The sequence below is a fragment of the Sorex araneus genome, chromosome 2 (assembly GCF_027595985.1).
Source record: "Sorex araneus isolate mSorAra2 chromosome 2, mSorAra2.pri, whole genome shotgun sequence".
Taxonomy (NCBI): domain Eukaryota; kingdom Metazoa; phylum Chordata; class Mammalia; order Eulipotyphla; family Soricidae; genus Sorex; species Sorex araneus.
Window position 1 is genome coordinate 285,043,233 of NC_073303.1, and position 21,410 is coordinate 285,064,642.

At 42.4% G+C, this 21,410-nt stretch overlaps 1 protein-coding gene across 1 annotated transcript; it reads right to left on the reverse strand.

Annotated features, from left to right (window-relative positions):
• Positions 1–141: 141 nt before the first annotated feature.
• On the reverse strand, positions 142–20,092 carry PLAAT1 (phospholipase A and acyltransferase 1). Its single transcript, XM_004602998.2, has 4 exons — positions 19,698–20,092; positions 8,418–8,556; positions 5,811–6,079; positions 142–316 (listed from the first exon to the last, which is right to left on the reverse strand). The coding sequence occupies exons 2-4, from the start codon at positions 8,554–8,556 to the stop codon at positions 221–223; spliced, it is 504 nt and encodes a 167-aa protein (XP_004603055.1). The 5' UTR covers positions 19,698–20,092; the 3' UTR covers positions 142–220.
• Between the last annotated feature and the right edge of the window lie 1,318 nt (positions 20,093–21,410).

Below are 21,410 nucleotides of genomic sequence, written 5' to 3' on the forward strand. Positions count from 1 at the left end.
ACAGCAAATCTCTGTGGGTAGGGAGGAGAATCTTCTTGGCTCGATGAAGAGATAACATCCGTAAGCAATTTATTAAAGAGCTTGCCATCCATCATTTGGAGTTTGGAACAATAACGATGCAGTGAAAATAAGTATACATCCTCATTTAAAAAAAAAAATTTATTCCCCTGCTCCTCACAAATTCCTTCAGTTCCAAAGTCTCTTCAGTAAATTGTTAATATTATTTGGTTCTTTGTCTTTTTGGAAACAAGCCCAGCAATGAGAAGACACTAGCAGCTGCCGTCACAAACCCAATGGAACTTATTGCTTTGTTGGCCTATAATGAAATAAAAAATAAAAAAGCATTCTTATCCAAGGCATCACAAGGCATCCGGAACCCACTCTTTAGCTTGTTTTTCAAGCTCAACAACTACAGAATACATACTGGATAAATTTGAAGCACAATGCAAAATTAAAGTTCTGTATAAAGATGAATAAATAAATTTTTTATTTGTGTAAATATGCCAAAGATATAAGAATACATGGGTATATATTTCTCCTACCTTTTATAGTCCCTGAAAATTTCTAAACTCATTATACACGTAATTCACACTAACCATCCTTTGCACTTTCCAGTAGAGCTGAAAAGTGGCATTATATTATTGGAAAAATATTGGGGTGCTGTAAATTATTTGTGTCCCCATTTTGCATTCGGCACCCCTTAAACATATGAGTGTGTGTTTTCTGATTAGCAAAATAATTAAGGGATGTGATCTATGCCAAATACCTATAAACTCTTATTTGGTACGCATAACTTCTATTCTAATAAATAAATTTTAAGAGAAGTCAATACTAATGCTAACTATTGTGTCAAAAATTAATTCACATGTAGACAAATGAAAATAAACCACTCTCAAGCTCAATTGTCCATAAAAGAGTTCAGACGTTTACAAGCTTTCAGGGTATTAATCATCATCATGATGAGGCGGCTAATGAATATTCATGGCTTTCATGGCACTCAACTAATATTGCCTCCCATCCACATGGGCTTGAGTACAATTTTATGATCCAAAGGTCACATTCAGATGCTTTGGAGTCATCAGGTATTCTGAAAACCACAGTTGTCGAGTTGTTCTCAGGGATTTAGGAACTGGGCTATCAAACACAGAAAAACATGCTTTTCCCAAAATGATTTTGAGACCTGGTCGGCAGGGGAGCCCAACCCAGCACACATTTGAGCATGCGCTCTCTCTAACCCCTAGGCTTCCACCACTGAGTCTGTCCCGTTACTGCCACACCAAGCTGCTGCCCTAATTGCAAATGGCCTGCTGGATACAGGCAGCAAAAGCCTTGGCTGATGCCAAATGAGGCACAATTATGGGCACCTAAGGTGTTTCATTCAGCCACCCGGGGGTGCGTAGGGGGGAAAGTCTGCAATTGTCATTCCCCGCTCTGCCCCCATCACCAGCTGCCAGGGAGAACGACGCTGGCAAATAACATGACCATCACAAATTTGACTTTAGATCGTAATTCTAATTTTCCTTGGTTGCTTTCTTTTTTCTTTCTTAAATGAGTGACTGCTTGCTTTATTTCCCAGAAGACAGTCAACACTCACGGCAGCATGAAGTTACCCAGGTACCTTAAGAGGAGCAAAACAAGGACCTGGAAGATACAAGGTGTAGGACAAAATTTCTAAAGTGGTTAGAACCAGTAATCAGACAGGGACTGAGAGCTACAGATCGAGATCACTGCTCCAACAATTTCAAGCTGATGCCCAGCTCCCATGAAGGCCTGATACAGGGGAATGGAAGAGGCAGTGGGTTTCTTCCCACAGAGGTGTCCTGCAACAGGGAATAGCTCTAGGAAAAGGAGGAGAACCCTGCGCATAGGGTTACCTCAGAAAGATGGAAATTTAAGTCACTTGAGGACCACTCAGTCACTAGGAACCGAGGTGTCAAAGAAATCTCATTAATCCACTTTGATTCTAAACAAAAATCCCATGAGATTGCACAGACAACAATATTCTAGCAAAGTCACCTCCTTCGGGGCATGCAGTTCCCTAAATTCTAAATGATTATCTCAAAATGTGTTCGAGATGGCCAAATCCCATGTAATTTTGATAATCCCTGGGCGTTGTGTATAATAACAGGATCTGACTTGCAAGATTTACAGGATATTCCTGGTAAGCCAGTATGAACCCAATATTTTACTTCTCAGCTTATTTAGGATTATAAAGCTATCAAATCTGGCTGCATACTTGTTGTGTGTGCAACTTGTCCAGATCTGTTCAAGGGTGTGGCTAGCTTAGACAAAACAAACACGTCTTAGCTACTTGTTTAGACAATAACTCTGAGAAATGCTGATTTTAGATATTTTTAAGTACAGAAGACAAGCCCCAAAGGAGAGAAGAAGAAAATAACATCTGCAAAAGATAAACCTGATAAAGTTCATCAAAAATATGTCATGACCTCTTAAAATAAATATGTCACCTAATTAAAAATGGGCAAGAGCAACTTCAAGGGACACATTAACAAATATGATATGCCGTAGAAAATCAGCATATAATAGGGGCTTTAATGGGAGTTAGAGATTTGCAAATTAAAACAAGGAAGTTCCACCACATAACTGATAGAAAGCCTAAAACCCAAAGTGCAGATGACAGCCAGGATCGAAGTGTATGCAGAGCCACAGAAACTCATTCATGGTTGGCATACAAAATGGCACAAAAACTTTGGAAGGTGGCTGGCAGCTTCTTATACAACTAAACATTCCCTTACCATACAAGGAAGCAATCATGTCCCTTGCTCTTTACCCAAATCAATTGAAAATCTGTATTTACACAACCGTTACATTGTTGTTTATAGCAGTTTAAAATGATCCGAACTTGAGGGCTAGAGCCATAGTCCAGCAGGTAGACAGTTTGTCTTGCACACGGCCTACTGGGTTTGATCCTTGGCATCACATATGGTCCCTTAACCCTGCCAGGAGAGATCCTTGAGCACAGAGCTAGGAGTAAGCCCTGAACACCTCTGGGGATGCTCGCCTCCCAAAATAAAATAAAATGACCCAAACTTGAAAGCAACCAAATTGTCCTTCAGTAGATTAGTGGTATACTTAGTGAAATATTTTCAGTGATAAAAAGAAATGAAAAGTAAAAAAGACATGAATTTTAAATGCATGTTGCTTAGTGATGAATTCTACGAAATTCTGGAATGGGCATTACAAAAGAGAGGGTGAAATGATCGATGGCTGTCAGAGTTAAGAGGAAAGTCAAGGATGATTAGGAAGAAAACAGGATATTTTAGGACAAGAAATCTACTGTGAATGATATTATAGTGGTACTGATGGATGTGTCATTATTATATGTTTGTCAAAACCCACAGAACACAAAATTTTATATAAACCTTAAGATAAACCATTTTAGCCGAGATGTGACCCCAGTGCCACACGTGTGCGGCCTCTCCGCAGCTGCACGAGAATGATCCCGGAGACCAGCTAAAGTACTTTTGGTACCGGCAGCTTCTCGCAGAAATGTCCCTAGACTATGAATATGAACTAAGCCACGGCCCCAGGTCTGCCCAGGAGGGGAAAGGTCTCTCTCTTTCTCTCTCTCTTTCTCTCTCTCTTTCTCTCTCTCTCTCTCTCTCTCTCTCTCCCCCCCCCTCTCTGTGTCTCTCTGTGTCTCTCTGTGTCTCTCTCTGTCTCTCTCAGTCCCACTGTCTCTCTCTGTCTCTCTGTCTCTGTCTCTGTCTCTGTCTCTCCTTTTCCATGCTGGGAGCAAAGGGCATGGCGACCGCCAGCCACAAATTTCCTTGGATTTAGTAAAATACAGAAATCCAAAACCGCGCGGCCGCAACAGGGACCTCTAGACATCATCTCTTCAGGTCTGATTCTAGGGGGGAAAACTCTAAACAATAATAGTGAATTTTTTTTTGAAATATTGAATGTAACCAAAGTAAAGAGAAAGTAAAGTGAAATTTATCAGTTACACAGGTGGCGGGGGGGGGGGAGTTGGGGGGCCTGGGGGGGTGGGAGGTATACTGAGTTTGTTTTTGGTGGTGGAATATGTGCATTGGTGAAGGGATGGTTGTTTGAGCATTGTAAAACTGAGACTTATGCCTGAAAGCTTTGTAATTTTCCACATGGTGACTCAATAAATTTTTTTTAAAAAAAAAGATAAACCATTTTAAGGAAAGCCAAGCTTTTTCTTTATTCATCATACAATATTGTCTAAAGCTCTGAAAACATATTAAAAATAGAAGTTTATTAAGTTAACTATCGAAACCTGGGAGAAAAATCAGGGAAAGTAGCTCAAAAAGTTGGCATAGAATTCAAACTTTTAGAAATTCCTTAACAAAGACATGTAGAGAAATGGCAGGATGGGAAAACACCTTTAAGGTTTCCAGGCTACCTAATTGTTGAAAGGAAGATCCAGAGGAATGAATAATAAGTGTTTTACCACTCATTATCCTCAATGATTAATTTTTGTCCTTCATTGAGAGGAGAGGAGGGAACACCTTTGAAAATTTTACATGCATTTAGGTGAATCAGAGAAAGCAGAGAGCTCAACTGAATCTATTTCTTAACTACCTGAATGGTTCATTCTTTATGGAGTTTGATGAAAAAAATGATAGATCACAAATAAGTCAAAACAAGAATTTCTTTTTCTTCCCTAATTCCTTTTTATCTCATCACATCTTTTAAAAAGTTTATTAAGTACAAGTAAGGGAAAACTTTTTATTGCTATCAAAGATGGATGGACTCTTTCCTAGTTATACTGCTTTCAATGGGAAGGTGAGCAGGAATTAGAATGGATAGTTATATAATTAAAATGTGCTCTGGCTCAGAAATAATTTACTACTACATGGGAATTGAACACTCATTTGTTAATTCAATTTCTAATAAAGTGAATTAACTTATTATTAAGTTAAATTAACTTATTTCCTAATAAAAACAAATATGATATTCCACTTCCCAGTTTCCCAAGCTGTTGTGATAAAGATGTTTACATAATATAGCTACCACTTTAAGATACTCAAATTATCTTAACAAATCTTTAGTTCAAGACATCAGTGTCGAGGCTCATAATAAAGCTTAGTGGTATAGCACTTGACTTGCATGCGTGATGTCTAGGGTTCAATTCCCTGGACCACCACATAAATGAACAAATAAGTCTTCGATATTAGAATCAGATTGAGGCAATGATAGGCAGGAAAGGTTCATTGAATCAACAGTACTTTGTCATTAGGAGTCTGCCAAGCCACCCAACAGTGGTATAAGTGACAAAGTGGCAAACTACATAAAGTGGGTTAAGTGCTCTCCCTGACCCCATCTTCATCCCCCTACCACCTGCCCACCAAAACTCAGTGAGTCAAAAGATACACTTAAAAGCCAAAACTTCTCTTTAAACAAAGAATGACAGGGCATCAACCAATATAATGAGATGTCTTCACTTGGCCTCCACTTCACAAAAAAAAGCATCTCAAGTGGCTATTAATGATTTTAGCAAATGAGCTTCCACTCTACAAGTCTGTATTCTTTCTTAGTATATTAGAGAGCTTTGGTCTTAATTTTGCATAAGCCCCTTTTAGCACCAAATTCATGATAGTCATGTCCTAGTCAAGATGGGACACGAACTCGACACATGACCTGAGACAGCCTGATCCCCTTCCTTTGTGCTTCGGTGTTTGCACATAGGTACTTATTTCTTCATATTTTGTTGGCTGCCTTAGAACCCGCAGCAGCCATACACTTACAATTTTCCAAGTGAAAGGCATTATTTATGTAGCTGAAGAAATACATGGGGCTTCTAGATCCCAAAGGAAGCTCACCTGTTCTGAGACGCTTTCTCCATAGCGAAGCAATGTCACAAAATGCTCACAGTTATTGACCAGTAAATCATACTCCACCTCCTGCCCAATGACAAACTCCGACCGCTGCATGACTTCTTCCACAGGGAGAGGGGGGTAGATCTCATCATATTTGTTGTTTATTCTGTAGGTGTCTTTTCCCACAACGTCCTTCAAGAGCTGCATCTTCACCAGGGCCTTTCTGCTGAATAAAGACTTGGCGCTTGTAAATGCCGCAGCAACGCCATCCTCTGTAAGCAGAAGTCTGGTTAGCAACGTGGGATGAGCCAGCCCCACCAACACCAATGATCTCTGAGAAATTTGGAAGGGCTGGAATAAGTAAACCAGCCTTGATATGCATGTAAAACCAAACAGAATCACGTCAACCTGTACCAGTAACACCGAGTACTGATTGACAGAAAGTATAAGAAAGCTTTTTGAAATTTTACATTTCCACATAGTACTAATTGGGTGAGAAAATTCTACCTATTCTTGAGGATCAAATTCTCTAAGAATTTTTTTTCTTTTTGGCTCAAACCTGGCGGTGCTCAGGGATTACTCTTGGCTCTGTACTCAGGAATTACTCCTGGTGGTGCTTGGGGGTTGAACCTGGGTTAGCCACATGCAAGGCAAACACTTTTCCTGCTGTGCTATTACTCCAACCCCAACTATGAATTGATAATATTAGAGATCTTCTTGGTATATGTTTCTGACCTAGGACAGATGCAATCTCAGTCCATGTATTCTATAATGCTACCTGTTTTTTAGCCTCTGAATGCTTGGGCTATAGCAGTAGTATATTAAATTAGCAGACTCCTAGTTACAGTATTGACCCTGTATCTTTGGATATGGTACTGACCCCGTATCTTTGCTGTTTGTACTTGCTTTTTTAACAGGGTTACAAGTTGGCTCCAATTTGAAACTCAGATTTCAATGGTCTTCCAGTCCTCTGAAAAAGCAAACTGGGGTTGCCTGGACTCTCAATTTTGGGTCATCAGTTCCTTTGGCCAAAAAGGTTAAGTCCTGTACCTGAACATAACCATGTAGGCATTGTCTGCTAGATGTGGCACAAAGCTCCTTCTGATTCCCTACACTGATAGTTCTTATAAACAATGAACTTCAAAACCCTACAAAGAGGCAACTCTGACATAAGCACCATACTGTCCTCTCAGTGATGGCCTTCAGTGAAGTAATAAATTCGACTTTTTGATTAAGCTTATTTAAATGTGATTTCTGTTGTCATGCAACGTAAACTTTCATTCATTGTCTTATGGTTAAATTAGAACCCATTTAACCATTTCACTACTAACACTAAGGCACTATCTCTTTTAAACCATTATAAAAGTGAGTACCTTATACAGATATATGTTGGTGTAGATCTATAAAAATTCCCCAGAATGATTCATGCAAGTACAATGACAAGGTCAGAAAAATTATTAAATTGTTGTCATAAACAATTTTATTCATTTAGATTTCCATAACAGCATCTTTCTGTTTACTTTATTATACCATTGCCAATGATCTGATCACCATTTTCTAACTTTGCTAATGGGATTGGCATAAAGTCTCTTGTTATTATTTTACAATTGCTAGATGACTTAAAAATATACTTTTTTAAAATTTATCTTTGTTTATTTGGTTTTTGAGCCACACTTTGCAATGTTCAGGGGTTACTCCTGGCTTTGCACTTAGGAATAACTAGTGGGGGGCCTGCGGGGATGTCATGAATTGTATCTGGATTGTTTGCACACAAAGCAAATGCCCCACCCATTGTACTATTGCTCTGGCCCCCAAAGTAGATACTTCTAAAAGAAAAAAGCTGACTTTTGCTTGTTCCTCTTCTACACACTGTTCACAATTCTCTACTTATTAGGGGAGATAGTTGGGTGTTGAAATTCTGGTGGTTGCTGCCCCCCAGTCTGAGAAATTTCCCAAATATTACCACCTTGTTTCCTCACCACACTCCAGGCATTTCTCAAATATTACTTTCATAATTTAAAATCACAGCATCCTCATCCCATTTTACTAATTTATTTTTGCCATTTTAATTATTACTGTTACTGTTCTAACGCTGCTTTTTTGCATGTTGTTCTCTCTCTCTCTCTCTCTGTGAGTGTGTGTGTTTGTGTGTCTGTCTGTCTGTCTCTGTCTCTCTCTGTCTCTCTCTGTCTCTCTGTCGCTCTCTTTCTCTCCACTAAATTGGAAGCTTTACCTCACAGGATGATATTTACATAGCCCCAGAACCTAGAATAGCATTTGAAACATAAATGGATGCTGGATGAACTGAAATAATCTCTTGGTGTGACATACAAAGACATTTTTATTTTTGGAAAGTATTTTCCCCACCTGATGGTTTGCTTTTCAATTGCCTTTTTTTTTTTATTTCCAAGTTGTAATGCTGGCAGTTGGCCTTTCAATATTTTCAATGCCACTTGGTCCTAGACACTTTAATGACCCTCCCTAAACCCAGATCATCATCTAAGACATTTTTACTTTCTACATTTTATCTCCCTTTTGATTTCATGCTTTCTTCCCTCGTATAACAAGAAAACAAAACATCTCTCTGGAGCTGATGAGAACAAACCTTACCTAGAGGTGCAATGTTGATAACATAACCATCACCCAAGTACAGAGCCCAGTGCTGATAGCCATGACGAAACACTTCGATCAAGTCACCTTGCTTGGGGTTGCCAGGGTATTTCAAACTGAAGCAACCATTAAACGCCATCTGTAATGACAGACATCAAGAAGATCTGATACAACTTGCCAGTCTGAAACTCACTTGATGACATAGACGCAGAAGGATGGAGAAGTTAGTGGGACCCCTCCTCCGCCCCAGTTAATGCCTTTAACCCACAGCACTGCCCTTTCCTTCAAATAATTCCAACACTGGCTTATGTGAAACATGAAGAAATATTTTGTCTTTATTGTTTACTTTTTCATACCAGTGCTTCCTGATTAGCCCCAGTGTCATTTTATTATAAGCATTTTATTTGCCTTTAAATCCAGAAATTTATGGATAGTGTGATTTGCCTTGGCTGGAGCGATAGCACAGCGGTAGGGTGTTCACCTTTCACACAGGCGACCCATGTTCGATTCTTCCGTCCCTCTCGCGGAGCCCGGCAAGCTACCGAGAGTATAGCAACCGCATGGCAGAGCCTGGCAAGCTACCAGTGTTATATTCAATATGCCAAAAACAGTAACAATAAGTCTCACAATGAGAGATGTTACTGGTGCCCGCTTGAACAAACTGATGAGCAATGGGATAACAGTGACAGTGAGAGTGACAATGATTTGCTTGTAAATGATTTTTTTGTTATATTATAATGCCCTTTTAGGTAAAGGAAAGGAAATATTCATTTTACTATGGTAAAATGGTCTTCCATAACCACCTAAAAGATATCCTAAAGTGTCTATATGCTTGTCGTTAATTACCATGAGAGAGTGAGGATTGAGAAGCAAAGGATGAGCAACACAATCAAATAGAAGAACAGAGGGATATGTAGATGTTAATATTCTGTATGGGAAAAAATTACATTGCAAAACTTGCTCTGCCATTTAATTTAAGCAGAGATCAGTTCCAGGATCAGGTGACTGTTCACCCAGACTCTCAGGTATACCATAGGATATAGGGAATTTCTTTCTGTGTTCAACTGTGCAGTATGCGTCTAAGCACTCAAGCCTCCACCCACTAAATATCATGTGCGTCGTTACACACTGTGACAACAACAAACACTCCCACAGATTTCCACTGGCCCAATATCAGTTAAAAGAAACAGCAAGGTGGTCAATGCAAAAGTGGAACAGCTTGGAAGGTTAGGATCAACATATTGACGGTTGTGTCTAAAAATGGTTTGGCGAGATTTTTTTCCCCCTTCTAAATCAATACTCTTTAGAGATCGCATGGCTTTCTCTCCCGGAAGGGAGCAATATGATGCCCACCATAGCCATGCCACGGGACCTCGAGCCAGGCTGCTTCACTCTGGGCATCCCAGAGTGGTGCGGGTGAGAGCCCTCCCTTCCCCAAGTTATCCAGCCCCAGCAGCTGAAAAAGTCCAGAACCAACCACCACCATGCTCAAGGCCACCGCCCACATGCTTGAGCTGAGTATCACCCACGGGTGAACCTATTCCTGGAACACGATACATCATAAGACACTCCCTACCCATTCTCCAAGAGTACCACACCACATTTGATGGGGTTCAAATAGAAGGCAACCAATCATAGAGGGAAATAGATATACATATATGTATTTATATATATTTTTTCAGATATATATACAAATATATATACATCAGATATTTTTTCAGATATACATATGAATATATATACACATTTAGATATATATACCCATCACTCAACCATTTACAACATGTTTGTGATATCTTAAGGAAGGTCTTAATGGCCCCTGCCAAAATCGAACAATCTTCACACTATTTCCTCTATGGATACTTTTTTGTAGCATTTTTAGCACTTTTTCATAACAAACAATACAAAATATATTATTTTGGTTTTGTTTTGGGACAGGGATTGGGGCTTGGGATGGAAACATCCCAAATATGGTGGTGGCAAGGTGTAATGGTGGTGGGATTGGTGTTTGAATGTTAAATATAATCAAATATTGTGAACTACCTTATAAAATTAAAAAAAATTTTTTTGCTTTTTGGGTCACACCCAGTGTTGCACAGGGGTCACTCCTGGGTCTGCACTCAGGAATGACTCCTGGCGGTGCTGGGGGACCATATGGGATGCTGGGAATCGAACCCGGGTTGGCCGCATACAAGGCCCTCCCCACTGTGCTATCGCTCCATCCATTACAGAATAAAATTTTAAAAATATCAATACTCAATAAGCCCCCACGAATAGCTAAAGCAATTCTTGGGAAAAAGAAAATGGGAGGAATCAACCTCCCCAACTTCCAACTCTACTACAAAGCGGTAGTCATTAAAACAGCTTGGTACTGGAACAAAGGCAGAGCGGCAGACCAATGGAACAGGGTTGAATACTCTGACACATCCCCCCAAATATATGACCATCTAATTTTTGATAAGGGAGCAAAAAAGGCGAAGTGGAGCAAGGAAAGCATGTTTAACAAATTGTGCTGGCAAAACTGGACAGCTACATGCAAAAAATGGGCTTAGACCTCCACCTATCACCATGTACAAAAGTCAGATCAAAGTGGATTAAGGACCTCAATATCAGACCAGAATCCCTAAGGTACATTGAAGACAAGGTCGGCAAAACCCTCCACGACATTGAAGCCAAAGGTATCTTCAAAGCTGACACGCCACTGGCCAAGGAAGTGAAAACAGAGATAAATAAGTGGGACTATCTCAAACTAAGAAGCTTCTGCACCTCAAGAGAAACAGTGACCAAAGTACAAAGACAATCTACAGAATGGGAAAGGATATTTACGCAGTACCCATCCGATAAAGGGTTGATAACAAGGATATACAATGCACTGGTTGAACTCCACAACCAGTGAACTGCCAACCCGATCAAGAAAACTGCCAACCCAATCAAAAAATGGGGTGATGAAATGAACAGAAACTTTCCTAAAGAAGAAATCCGAATGGCTCAGAGGCACATGAGAAAATGTTCCACATCACTAATCGTCAGGGAAATGCAGATCAAAACAACCATGAGATATCATCTCACACCACAGAGACTGGCCCACATCCCAAAAAACAAAAACAACCAGTGTTGGCGTGGATGCGAGGAGAAAGGGACTCTTCTTCACTGCTGGTGGGAATGCCAACTGGTTCAGCCCTTTTGGAAAACAATATGGATGATTCTCAAAAAATTAGAAATTGAGCTTCCATTTGACCCAGCAATACCACTCCTGGGAATATATCCCGGAGAGGCAAAAAGGTATAGTAGAGATGGCATATGTATTTCTATGTTAATTGCAGCACTGTTTACAATAGCCAGAATCTGGAAAAAACCAGAGTGCCCAAAAACAGATGACTGGTTAAAGAAACTTTGGTACATCTACACAATGGAATACTATGTAGCCGTCAGAAAACATGAAGTCATGAAATTTGCATATAAATGGATCAACATGGAAAGTATCATGTTGAGTGAAATGAGTCAGAAAGAAAGAGACAGACATAGAAAGATTGCACTCATATGTGGAATATAATGTAACTGAGAAGTACAAGTTGGCAATGATGCAACTTCTGGCAGATATCTCTCTGGACTTAGTTACTAAAATACAGAAACCCAAAACCGAGAGGCCGCTAAGTGTGGTCACTCGACCTCATACCTCTTCATCCTCAGCAATGGAAAACAAATTATCTAATGCTTCCTTTTCAGCAGGTCTGACTTTAGGGGAGAGACTCTCCAAACAATAATAGTGAGTTTTGTTGAAATATTGAATGCAATCAAAGTGAAAGTAAAGTGAAATTTATTAGTTACACAGGTGGGGGGGGCTAAGGGTGGGGGGACTAGGGGTGTGGGGGGGTTAGGGGTGTGGGAGTGCGGGGTGGAGCTATACTGGGATTCTTGGTGGTGGAATATGTGCACTGGTGAAGGGATGGGTATTCGAGCATTGTATAACTGAGATTTAAATCTGAAAACTTTGTAACTTTCCACATGATGACTCAATAAAAAAATTTAAAAAAATAAAATAAAAAAATAAAGTTAAAGTTAATTAAAATATATATATATATATATCAATACTCTTCAGAAAGAACACGTAAGTCTCTGACAATTAGACTTTTAGGGGCAGTTACATTTTCTATGTATGGTTTAGAAGTAGAATAACTCTACAAGAGGAAGTCATGCACATTGGTTTTTAATCAAAAGGAGATTTGATGTTCTGTCCATGTTGACTCTTTATTAGACCACAGACTGCTCCTTGTCATTCCTCACTCTAATCTAGATATGTGTGCTCATTTACAAAATAAATCCAAATGCCAGAAAGGAAAACTTCCAAATCATTTAAATTATAATTATAATAGCACAAGCTAAGGACTTGGGAAGACAAACTATCATTTCCCTGGCACTCGCAAAGTCTTTTTTTTTTACAACAATTAATATTGGGAGGGCGTTTTCCCAAGTATTTGGGTGCCATCTGTTGAAAACTTCAATCATCACACTGTCACAGAAATGTGGCCAAATGTAAGCTGTCCATCTGTTGAAAAATAACTATTAAAACAACTTTATGGAAACCATTAAATCTAACCACCCTCTCAAATATGTCTGAGTCTTATTAATATCACAGTTCACAATTTAGCCATGTGGGTAATAGGAAGAAAAATAGATAATACACTATGATATAAACAAACACATTTCCTGTGACTAGGAATCAACTGACCGGTGATGCTATTAGAATTTGGAGACCCAGCCAAGCTTACAGTAATAATCGAGGTCTGCATGAAGAGCTCTCTAAATAATATAACTTCTTCATTCCTAAATGCGCTATCTCAATTAACCCTATTTAATCCTTAGAAAACCTATAGCTATTTAAGTTTATTATGCTATTATCCCACTTTACAGAAAATAAGTGCTACAGTCGCAAATGCCAACTATTGACAAATTCTCATTGAGGGGCTGGAGCAATAGCACAGTGGGTAGGGCATTTGCCTTGCACGCAGCCGACCCGGGTTCGATTCCCAGCATCCCATATGGTCCCCCAAGCACTGCCAGGTGCAATTCCTGAGTGCATGAGTCAGGAGTAACCCCTGTGCATCGCTGGGTGTGACCCAAAAACCAACCAACCAAACAAACAAAAAAACAAAAAAACGGGAAAAAAAGACAAATTCTCATTGAAACCCTTGTGTTATAAAATATAGAGGGGAAGGGCTAGATAAGGCACTTGCTTTACATGTGGCCTACCTGGGTCCAATCCCAGGTACCCCATAGGATCCCCTGAGCACCACCAGGAGTAATTCCTGAGTGCAGAGCCAGGAGTAAGACTGAGTACAGCTGGGTGTGACCGAAAAAAAAAACAAAGAATAAAATAAAATAAAATAAAATAAAATAAAATATAGAGGGCAATCTAAGTGGACACAATGGGAAGATGTGAATACTTGTCTCTGATCTGCTAACTTGTCCTATAACTTTGCACAAATCACACAAATGTTCTGAGTCTCGGTGTCCTGATTCTAGAGGCTAGTATACGAACATATGTACTTTGCCTTAGAAAGATGTTTCAAGCAGCTTTTCACAAACTGACTGAAAGCTGCAGCCAGGGCTTCGTGAACTGGCGAGAGCCTGGCAGGTGGAAGGTGACTGTGTGGAAAGGCTGAGGTTACTGTTTGGGGCTGCTGTGCCATGTCCACTTTTCATTCCCTCAGCCACTGTGGTTCTGGGCGATGAATGTGCCCCCTGCAAAATGTCAAACATTTATAAAATTATAAATACAGCTAAGCCACCTTCAATGCTTGACATATAGTTCGTGTATTGATTTACATAAGCTAACTTAATTGATGTGGGCTGGGGCGATAGCACAGCGGGTAGGGCGTTTGCCTTGCACACGGCCGACCCGGGTTCTATTCTTCCATCCCTCTTGGAGAGCCTGGCAAGCTACTGAGAGTATCCTGCCTGCACGGCAGAGCCTGGCAAGCTCCCCGTGGCATATTTGATATGCTAAAAGCAGTAACAAGTCTCACAATGGAGATGTTATTGGTGCCCGCTTGAGCAAATCGATAAGCAACGAAATGACAGTGACAGTGACAGTGAACTTAATGGATTTGACAGCTCCATCACATCTGCAAAGAAGGATGACAGAATTAAAGGGAAACATTTCATATGAGCAACCTCTCAAGACACTCGGAGGAAATGGAAGGTTAACATGTAAAGAAGTGTGGGTTTTTGTAGGATAACATAGCCTCAGGTAGTTTAGGTTTATTGGGTTGTTCCCATCACTGTGCTCCCTTTCCTCTGTGTTTACTTCTAACTTCTTTTTTTTGTGCTCTGTTGACTTGTAAATATTTTTTTCCTCTTCTCCTTAAGTCCTTTGCATAGTTTGTTCAGAGCAATGTCCTTTTTGTATGGGCACAGGAAGACAGTAGCAAACATTGTGCTTTTCTAACGTGGGAGTCATTTGACTCTACATGATATTTTCCTTCTGGGCATCTGTTCTCTCCACCTGAGTCTCAGCTGCCCTTACTTCCTAGCACCCCCAAAAGCAGGGTCCTGATGAAGGACTGGATAGACCCAGGGCAAGAGGTGAGTTACGTGCTACCCTGGCATCGAGATGGGCCTGGCCAAAGTGCCTAATGCTTAACTATAAGTTAAGAGCTTGGTCATTGGCATATGCTGTCATGAGCCAAAAAGTAATAACTAGATATGGACCCTGCTAGGGTTAGGAATGATTAATCTGGCCTGAGTTCTGTAGCCTGGGTCTGTGGCAAGATGTTCCCAGGAGAGCTGTCCTACAAGCCTCAATGTATCTCTCATTGTGTCCATACAAAAATAAAGGAGAAAAACACCTTAAGAAATATTTTGCCCGGGGACCTCAGGAAGGGCTTCTTTATGTTGTTTTTGCTCCCAGATTGGGTGGAGCTTGGGCCCAGAGGGCAAGGTGGAGAGACATAAATAAGGGTGGAGAGAGAAGCAGCGGGAGTCAGAATCGAGAGAGAGCAGCCTGGGCTCTAGAGGGAAGAGGGAACCTGGAGAGAATGAGGGACAAGGGAGGAAGAATGTGTGAGAGGAGAGAGGAGAGATTGATAAACGGTAACTAATCAGCAACCAGCCTGGTACTCGTTCTTCCTTCGCCTGCCCATTGCCTACAGCCGTCCCGATCCTGTCCATACACAGCGGCTCGAGAGCACCAAACGTGGGTGGTGAGAGAGAGCCACCCAAAGAGCCCGTGAACACACATCCTTCCACAGGAATATTCGCTACAGGTTCTCACATCAAATCACTCCAGATCATAGCAATTTGTAGAGAAAGGAATCTTGGATATTACATAGCCCACTGCTAATCAAATTTGCTTTTCTCAGTGAGATCTTGTATCAAACTAAATAGCAGATGAACCAATAAAATATTAAACACCAAAAACAACCCTGCCCTGGTTGAAATTGGGGTAAGGGGGGGTGCTTATGGATCCCCATCTGCTCCTCATTGCCCCTCTGAGGTACCTGGGATGCCAGAACCTGAGGAGGAGCTTGAACAACACCCATACAGTTTGCAATTTGCATACAAGCACTTCATTTTTAAGACTGAGAAAATAAAACCAGACAGGTAATTTGCAACTGTACAAAATATTTTCAACAAATGGCACAGGAGCAATTGGGTGTTTCTTTCTAAACAGATGAAGAATCCGAATCTAAGTCTCCCACTTTATCCAACAACTGGCTCAAAATGGATCATGTGCTTAAGTATTTTATGTAAAACAATAAAACATAGGATGCAAAACACACAGGAAAAAAGTCCTCAGGAACTGGGTTAGTCAAATAGTTCTTAGATTTGACACCAAATGTTCTACCCATTAAAGGAAACTGGGAGAGGCTGGCTGAAATGAAATACAACAATTTTGCATCACATAGGTTCCTATTGAAAGGATGACTAAGGATGCTTCAGAATAAGGGGAAATGTTTGCAAACCATATATCTGAGAAAGGACTGGTAGAAAGAACAAGCAAAACACTCTCCTCTCATAACTAAGCAGTAAGAAAAATAGGAAGACAGTTTTCACCAAAATGAGACACAGATGCCAAGTTCTGTTCAACAAGTTATAAACCCCTAAGGAAATGCAGATCAAAACAACAATGAGCACCACAAACCTATGGCAGCAGTCACACACACAGAGACACACAGAGACACACACACAGTGTCCATAGAAAAATCAGACAAGTGAGTTTTTTGTTGAAATATTGAATGCAATCAAAGTAAAGAGAAAGTAAAGTGGAATTTATCAGCTATACAGGCAGGGTGGGAGGCTGGAGGGGTGGGGGGGTAGGGGGAGGTATACTGTGATTCTTGGTGGTGGAATATGTGCACTGGTGAAGGGATGGGTGTTCGAGCATTGTATAACTGAGACTTAAGCCTGATTTTAATTTTCCACATAGTGATTCAATTAAAAATAATAATAATAAAAAAAGAAAAATCAGACAAAGATCTGAAGTAACTGGATCACCCATTCATTGCTGGTTAGACTTTAAAATGGTACAGCCACATTGGCTATAAGCTGAAAGTTGCTTTAAAAAATTTAAAAAACTTACACCAACCACACAAATCAGTAATTACACTGCTATTGTTCCAGAAAAGTGAAGACAAGAAGCATCTTCTTTCCCTCCATTCCCATCACCTCTCTTCTTCTCTCTTCTCCTCCCCCTCCTTCCCTATCCTTCCTTTCTCTTACTCTTCTCTCTTCTTTCCTTTCTCTTCCTCCCCCTCTCTTTCCTCCTTTTCCTCCTTCTCCTCCTCATCCTCCACCACCACCACCACACCCAGCAGTGCTCAGGGCTTACTCCTGTCTGTGCACTGCAGAATCCCTCCTGGTGAGCTTGGGGGATCATACGGAATGTCTAGAATTGAACTTAGGTCGGCCACATGCAAAGCAATCACCCTACCCACTGTATTATCACTCTGTCCCCCCGCCAAGCATATTTTCATGCATTTCCTGTATATACATTGATAGCTACTCAATAGTCTATTTTAATTACTCCAAAACAGGAAACAACTCAGATAACCTTCAATGGGTAACTAACAAATAAATCGTGGCCCGGTTTCTTTCTTTCATTGAAGGTGGTCTCATAAGAAAATAATATGGCTTGTGGCAGTAGATGTATATTGGGGAATTTGTAAATGCCCTCAGGGTTGATATGTCAGATCTCCTGGGGTGGAGGGAGTGGCAGAGGAAGGAATCCATCTACGGTTCTTTCAGTGCTAATGTTCTCCCATTTCATTCCCCAGACCTCCCTTAGGTGTAATATTCACAGTAACTGGACAGTAGATAAAGCATCTGACATTAACCCTGGTTCAGGCACTCACCCAAGTGCACACAGTGACAAAAGCCCCATACCTGGACATAGATCAGGCAAGGTCAGGCTCCAGATACTTGAGTTTTAATGGCCTCTCCCCAGGCACAGCATACTGACCCTTGTTGACCACTGCAGTCTTTCTAATCCAGTTAGACTGGTCCAGTGTAATGAGCAGATGATCACAACCATCATTTTATAGGCAAGGAAAACTCAGACTCAGATAGGTTCGGGTTCAGAGGCAAAGTCACACCAATGGCCAGTGACAGGCCTAGAAGGAAATTCTTGTCTTCTAGAGGCCATGCTCATTCTTGGTACCACCAATTCACATAATTCACCGAAGGAATTGGTATTAACACTTCATGTTTCCACTCTCCTCTAAGACCCACTGAATAGAAAAGTTGAAATAGCACACAGAGTATATATTTCATAGGAAGTTTTTGAATAGTGAGAGTGATGAGAATTGGGGCTTGGAGGGAAATGCCTGATCTTCTTCAGGAAATGTGTCAAGGTGGGACTAGAAACACAGAAAGGTACGCAGACTCAGATTCACGCAAATGAATCGAATGCCTCTCTGGGCCATTTGATTTGCATGGGCTCTACCTACTTTATCCACGTGCAGTTAGGTAATGTGCATCTCACCAATTCAAGATGCATTTATAAAGACTTAAACTGTAATCTATGTGTTCATACTGGTAAGGCAAAAGTAGCTTCCTATGAGCAGTTTGTCTGCACAGAACAGTTTGGCCACTTTAAGGTAAAAAGTGGCATGAAGGTTGCTGTAATTTCTATACAAGAAATTTCCCATTTCAACCACCAAAAGCAGACTGCCGGGTTTACAGCTTCGTGTTGGTCCCTAGAGATGCATCAAAAGAAATTACCATTGGCGGCACGGAGTACAGGCTGATAAATGACGGACCCTGTCCAGGAGACTATCCATATTACAGGAACACTAAGAGTGTGTTTCACAAACTACTCCCAAGAATGCCACTGGCAGCCTGGAATGCCATTTTAAGGTTATCCCTGTTCCAACACTTCCCCAACTCAATTTGGACCCTTTTCCACTACAGCTGCCTTTTCACCCTGAGTGCTTGTTCCATCAACAGAGTTAGTGGCACAGGCCTCGTGCTTTCAGGTTAGCAAATCATAGACACTCAGGATGCTAGGGTTCTTGGTCCAACTTTCTCACTCCCCTCATGCAAGGGTTTCCCCCCAGCCCCAGCAGTCGCTACCCTCATTCTCTGCTTTGAAATTCCTCCAGGACTTGCCGCTTACTGGTTCCCCATTGTGCCCACCATATCATCTCCATTTTGTATCCATCCTTCCATAAACTAACTACCAAACCAAACTACCCAGAATCCTCACATATTGTTGCTAATACTGCCCCTCTACCTGGACCTGGAAACCCCACTACAAGTGCTCCCAAATGACCCTTAAAGAGTCAGAGCAAGTGCCACCACCTCTCTAAGGTTTCCTTGCTGTCGACCAAAACTGACGTCTCCTTCCGAGTTTCCAAGGTGTCTGGTCTCAACTCACCGCCTCCTACACCTGCGTCAATTAGAGGCGCCTGGGGATTTTCTTGCACTGGGTGCAGGGAGAACTAGCTCTTGTTTCTTTCTCTCTCTCTCTCTCCAGTCTGTTTTCTGCAGCGTGCCTGGCACAAGTAACCCCGAGCAAATGTTTAATAAATGAGAGAACGCGGAGCCCCAGCCCGAGCAGAACAGAGTGGCTGTTTGACTCCAGCCCATAAATCATCTTAACACAGTACCATAGCATCCTCTGTATTTCCCGAGTCGAATGTTTTCTAATTATTATTTGCATGATGAGTCATATTCACGCCCGTGCTGCCGGGCGGCAGGCTGTGGAAGTCTTGCTCAGCCAAGAAGCCAAGCCCAGGGTTCTGGGCCGGGATCTGCCTTCTACAAACACTTGGTTCTCACCGGAAGTGAGTCTCCTGCCTTGGGGACAGAGGCCGGTGGCTGCTTGTTCGTGTGGCTGTTGGGTCGGATGCTCTCCACTCCACTCCACTGGGCCTGACACTGGTCCCCTCTGACCGTTGGGGCGCACACGGTTGCCTGGGCCCTCGAGGCCCTTCCTCCCTCCGGCCCCGGCCCGCGCACCTCTCTCTGCGCCCGGATGCTCGGCTCCTCCCCGTGGCAGCTGCAGGAGGTGCCGGGGCTCGCCCGGATCTCGCAGCCGCTCGCAGGGGACCACGTCAAGGCGGCGGCGATCGCTCCCGCTCGGAGTGGCCGGCCACGGTCACCTCCCGCCCGCCCCGCGGAGCCCCCCTGGTGCCGCGCGCCCTCGCCGCACCCCCCTCCCGCAGCACCCGCTGCAGCCCCGCCAACCTCACCCCTCCCCGCACCCTGGCCCAACCCCTCTCCCGAGACGGCTCCGCCTGCTTCCCGCAGACGCGCACAGAGCCGTAGCCAGCGGGACCCGCTCCGGGACACCCCGCACCCACACCCCCAGCTCCAGCCCTAGTTTATGCTCCCAGTCTCACGTTTGAGTCCGGGACTTGATGGTGTCAAACATGCATGTTACCAACGGCGGGTGGGGGTAGGGGTAAAGGTGGGGTATGTTCAAGGAGCTGTGCCCGTCTGGTTGATTCCGTGTACTAATCGTGGGTACACACTACTCCATCTGACTGAGCATCGTTGACGTTGAAACACACACACACACACACACACACACACACACGCTTGGACTGAGTCAAACACTGGGGCTCAAAGAATTCCCTTGGAGCAATCCCGCACTCGAGATCAGCTTCCACTTGGGAAGGGGTGCGCCAGCCCCTGCACTTACAAGCTTCCATTTTTCCCCTCCTTTTGAGAAATTTACCTGGTTCCACACACTCTTGGATTCTGATTAAGAACAGGACTCTCAAGGGCGGCTCCCTAAGCCCTGCGCCTCCCTGCTGTGCCCCTAAAAAGCTCCCAGGTTTCATTCCACCGTGACCTGCGCAGACGCAGACGGGACAGTGTGCCTAGGAGACTCTCTTTCAGGTCAGGCCGGCCAGCAAAGGGCTCCAGGAACACAGCCATGGGAGTTTAAAAATAAAGTGGCACAGAAGGAGTGTCTGTTGTTTTTTTTTTTTTCCCTCTTTTCTAGTGGCTAAAATAGGGAGGCCAGAAATGCGAGCCTGCAGGCCAGGCGAGTTGCAGAGGAAACTCTGTGGAGCCCTGCCTACAGGTCTTTAATTCAAAAAAGTCATAACCTATTTTTGCTCAGATGTAAGTGAAATTCAGCTTAAAAAAAATTCCCCAGCTTGCTAATGTTATGTCTTTTTATCACAACAGTATAACTGTCTAGGGGCTGGAGCGATAGCACAGCGGGTAGGGCGTTTGCCTTGCACTCAGCCAACCTGGGTTTGATTCCCAGCATCCCATATGGTCCCCTGAGCACCTCCAGGGGTAATTCCTGAGTGCAGAGCCAGGAGTAACCCCTGTGCATCGCCAGGTGTGACCCAGAAAGCAAAACAAACAAACAAACAAACAAACAGAATAAGAACTCTCTAAAGATGCAGTTACCTTTCTGAAGGAAATCAGATTCTTTGGGGGGGGGGGGGGGAGGGTTAAGGGTGAATCTGTCTTGTTTGAATTCCCAGATCTGGCATGGGAACTTTGGGAAACACTGAGTCTAGAAAAAGTCAT